Source organism: Neolamprologus brichardi, chromosome 3 (genome assembly GCF_056152115.1).
Source record: "Neolamprologus brichardi isolate AB-2024 chromosome 3, ASM5615211v1, whole genome shotgun sequence".
Taxonomy (NCBI): domain Eukaryota; kingdom Metazoa; phylum Chordata; class Actinopteri; order Cichliformes; family Cichlidae; genus Neolamprologus; species Neolamprologus brichardi.
Genome location: NC_142106.1, coordinates 5,919,301 through 5,923,554, shown reverse-complemented (window position 1 = coordinate 5,923,554; position 4,254 = coordinate 5,919,301). Strand labels below are relative to the sequence as shown.

The 4,254-nt window shown below is 41.4% G+C and overlaps 1 protein-coding gene across 1 annotated transcript; it reads right to left on the bottom strand.

The window, feature by feature from the left end:
* Positions 1-2,640: 2,640 nt before the first annotated feature.
* On the bottom strand, positions 2,641-4,026 carry LOC148103256 (zinc-binding protein A33-like). The gene has a single exon (XM_087839091.1). It carries the CDS (start codon positions 4,024-4,026, stop codon positions 2,641-2,643), a length of 1,386 nt encoding a protein of 461 aa, XP_087695217.1.
* Positions 4,027-4,254: the final 228 nt, after the last annotated feature.

Sequence of the window (4,254 nt, the reverse complement as noted above, 5' to 3'; positions counted from 1 at the left end):
AAACTGGATTATAGATGGCAGACAGTTGGTGTCGTAAACCACCGCCTCTGTTCAAAGATGGTCGCTCACAGTGGACATAGATGCTTCTTTCACTCCTCTTTCAAACCATCTGTCCTCTCTGTCCAAAATGTGAACATTGGGATCCTCGAAAGACTGTCCTTGTTTGTCCTTGATTGTTCATATTGTTCCTTTTCAAACATTATTCTCAAAAATAATTTCACAAATAAACAAAGAAAACACAGAATTAATAATTTGAAAAAAAAACCTACACCTTTCTGATGTATAGTAATACAATATTTACAGGTATTATCAGAAACACAAATATTCTACCACCAGTTCAGGCTCTTTCTGTGTGGAGTTTGTATTTTCTCCCTGTGTTTTTGTGGGTTCATTCTAGGTACTTTGGCTTCCACTGACATTTCAAAGATATGCAGTTAGTGGGACTAGGTTAACTGGCAATTCTAAATTGTCCATAGGTGTGACTGTTAGTTCGAATAGTTGTACGTCTCTCTGTGTTAGCACTATTGGAGATTGGTGACCTGTCCAGCATGTAACCCACCTCCCGCCCCTGCGACCCTGAACTGTTGGTCAGCAGAAGTATTGTAACATTCCAATTTTTGGTCCTCACCAACATATCTAAACATGGTGTACACACACACACACACACAAATATATATGTATATATATATATATATATATATATATATATATATATATATATATATATATGTGTGTGTGTGTGTGTGTGTGTGTGTATGTATGTATGTGTGTGTATATATGTATATGTATATACATATATACATATTGATTAGAATAAGTCCCTGGGTCAGAGAGTCCCGAACCAATTTAGAATCACTAGAGGAACAATTAATAACAACATTAGATTATCAAGGCTAGGGAGAGAGGTGTTTTGGTTTTCTGCCTTACAGAGAAAGGAATAGACACCAGACGAGGTCACGGAGATATGAGGATCCTTCGCAGCAGAGACAGACGTAGAGACTGCCAAGACAGCAACTGGGTGAAGTGTCATGGCGTTTGGGCTCCGACTAGTCACCTCAAGAAGATGGATCCCATAAACACAGCAATAACCATGAAGGGGCTGGCGAAAAACCAGGAACACCAGACCAACGAGGTTCGAGAGGCTCTTGGTAAAAAGGGGGACACGGCGGTGACCCCAGAATACACAGATCTTTGTTTGAAATCGGGTCAGAATAATCCCCTGATCTGTGCAACGAATGAAGGGTGGTCTAACCCCGCAGGTCGAAGAAAGAAGAGCAGAGAATCACCCAACTGGAAGATACTGGTAGCTGCAGCAATAAAATAAAGGTTAAAAGCTCCTCGGACAGAGGTTCTAGTCTAAGTACATTTGAAAGGTATAAGGTGGCACCAAGATGGGGGTGGGAAACTGCAATGTGAAAATAAAGCTGTGGGAGAACTGGAGAGTGATGGGAGTGTCATCTGTAACTACTGTTGTTGTTGTAATCATTGTTTTTCTTGCATTTGAACTGCCCAAACACAGGGATCATCCCACATACGGTCCACTCGTTAAAGGGGGACAGAGGGCCTCAAGGGCAAGAAGAGATGGACCTCGTAATGTTAGATTGCAAGATGTAAGTGATCTCTTTAAAAAGAGATCAAAAGGGGGAATTGTGGGATTATAATATTATCTTATAACATGTTATACCCCTGATTAATGATTGTGAAATTATTATGTAGTTTTAGTTTGCAGTATTTTTCTGAATTAGAAGAAGGTGATAACTATTACAGTTATTAAACTGATTTGTATTACATTCGACTGCTGATTCAGTGTGAATGAATGATATTGTTTATGATGCATTATACTGCTGAGTTATAAGAAATACTGTTTTCAGAGAGTTAGGACTTTGCTTTTTCTGATAGTAGAGGAGACAGAGCACATTCGGGAGACTTCACTCCCACCGTTGTTGAAGGTAGACAAAATAGGGAGCCAAGGCCATAAGTCAGGCTCGCTAGGAGTTAGAAAGAATGTGAATGTTTAGGTTTTTACGACGAGTTGGGGGCCATCAGAGGCTATAAGAGTTTGAGTAACCCTCCACCATTTTGAGATTTGCTGTGTCCCTCTGCATGCATGTCTCCCCATCCGGATGGTTTATGCTCAAAAGTGTTGAATTGTATGTAATAAAGTAATTGTTGATTGAGCATTTATACACAGAGTATTGTCCTTCTTTCAGCCCAAAGATCGAAAGAATTGGGAGGATTTAACACTACCCAGGCATTATAGTGAAAGGGTCATTATTAGACTTACCATTATATAATTTACCATTATAGTCTCATATTGTATTTATAAATTTTAAGTATAAAGTAAGGCAACTGTTAGTCAAAGTATACAAAAAAAAGAGTGCTTTAGCTTTAGCACTATAAATCTCTTATAACACTGGATGTTGAGGCTATTACTCCGTCTCAGGTGTAAAAACAAGGGTGACCAAAGGGAACTTCAAACTCTTTACTCCATGTCATCTGACACATCATGTGGCTGAATTATGACACTTTTTTTGTGATTTTTACACTTGTCTGTGAAGCTTTGGGAACAGAAAGAAACCAAGCTTCAGTTTAAAAACTTTAATTCACTGACAGGAAACAACATTTGAAATATAATCATCCTCAAATGATCTGCTCCACTAACACTGACACCTTCAATGGCAACACGTTCAATTTACACGACCAAATATATGGAAACATCCTGTGAGTGAAAGTGTGTGTGAAGGTGTGTATGTGTGTGTTAGTATCAGGATCAGAGAACGACAGCTTTCCTCTGTTCCAGTCCAGATTCACTCTGGTCCTCTGGAGCTTCTTCTCTACTGAGAGAACAGTGGGTGGAGCTGATGGTGAAAATGATGAGTATTTACCTTCATAGAACCCTATTCCCCATAATCCGGAACGTACACTTCCCTTTCTCTGCACAGACTCTGCTAACACCCCCAGTCCCCACCCTGTATTATCACCAACCTCGACATCCCAGCTGTGAGTCCCTGAGTTAAAGCCCTCAGAGCCCAAGACACAACAGGAATAATCAATCCTCTCTGGATTATCAGGAAGCTGCTGCTTCTCTCCTCGTCGTCTCACACTGGTCAGATCTTCAGACATGATGAGGTCTGGATGAGCAGTGTTTGGGTCCAGAATGACAGGAGTGTAGGAGACCATGTCCTTCATGTTGTTCCAGATGTTGAAGGTCAGGTTGCCCAGGTGTTTGGCCTGGTCTATCAGAGCTCCTGAGGGCAGCTGTGGATCATCCAGCAGGGGGCAGCGCTGGACTCTTTCCACTGCAGCCTTGTAGTTGTGCAGGAATGAGACGTCTTCAGCTCTCAGCTCCTCCTCTGTGGCTCTGACTGTGTCTGAAAGAGCTGCTATCTCTCTGCTCAGAGCCTCCATCTTCGCCTTCATCATCCCACTCTTCTGCTCCTCTTCCTCCCTCAGTGCAGCCAGCCTGGCCTCCTCTTCCTCTGCTAGAAACTGGTGAAGCTTCTTAAACTGCTCCTTAATCTGCCTCTCTGTGTGTCGGGCCTGGACCTTAATATGTTTTACTGTTTGATGAAACTTCACTTCATCCTCTTCACAAACCTTTAACTTCTTCTTTAAGGGCTCCAGAGTTTCCTGAAGTTCCTTCTTGTGTTGTTGTGCAGCCTCGTCGATGGGTCTGAATCTGTGATTGGTGTGTTTTTCTGAGTCTCTGCAGACGACACACACTGGCTGCTCATCGTCCAGACAGAAGAGTTTGAGTTTCTCAGAGTGCAGACTGCAGAGAGCCTCTGAAGCTCTCTGATCTCTCTCCTGTAAGAACGACTCACACAGGTTCTGTAAGTCCAGGTTTAAAGGTGGATCATAAACTGATATTTTCTTACAAAGTGGACATTCACATGTTGGTCTCTCTCTCCACCATCTCTTCAGACAGTCTTTACAGAAGCTGTGGCTACATGACAGAATAACAGGATCTCTGAAGATCTCCCGACAGACCGGACAGCAGAGATCCTCCTCTGATCTGGAAGCCATTGAGTCTATGAGTGAAGCTTGATGTTCAAAGCAAACTGTTGTGTTGTTTATCAGATTCAACTGAAATGAGAGAAAAGTAAAAGAAAGGAATAAGAAATATTGAAAGAAAGGGGACACAACTTATATTTCCATATTTTACCATAACATTATTCATTTCATTCACAACTTAACTTTACTCTGGTGTAAAGGAAAATTAGATTTTTGTCATTGTAATCACATTGTGTAATT

Excerpts from the sequence above, each read along its gene's own strand:
- LOC148103256 (XM_087839091.1), bottom strand. The coding sequence starts at position 4,026 with ATGGCTTCCAGATCAGAGGAGGATCTCTGCTGTCCGGTCTGTCGGGAG.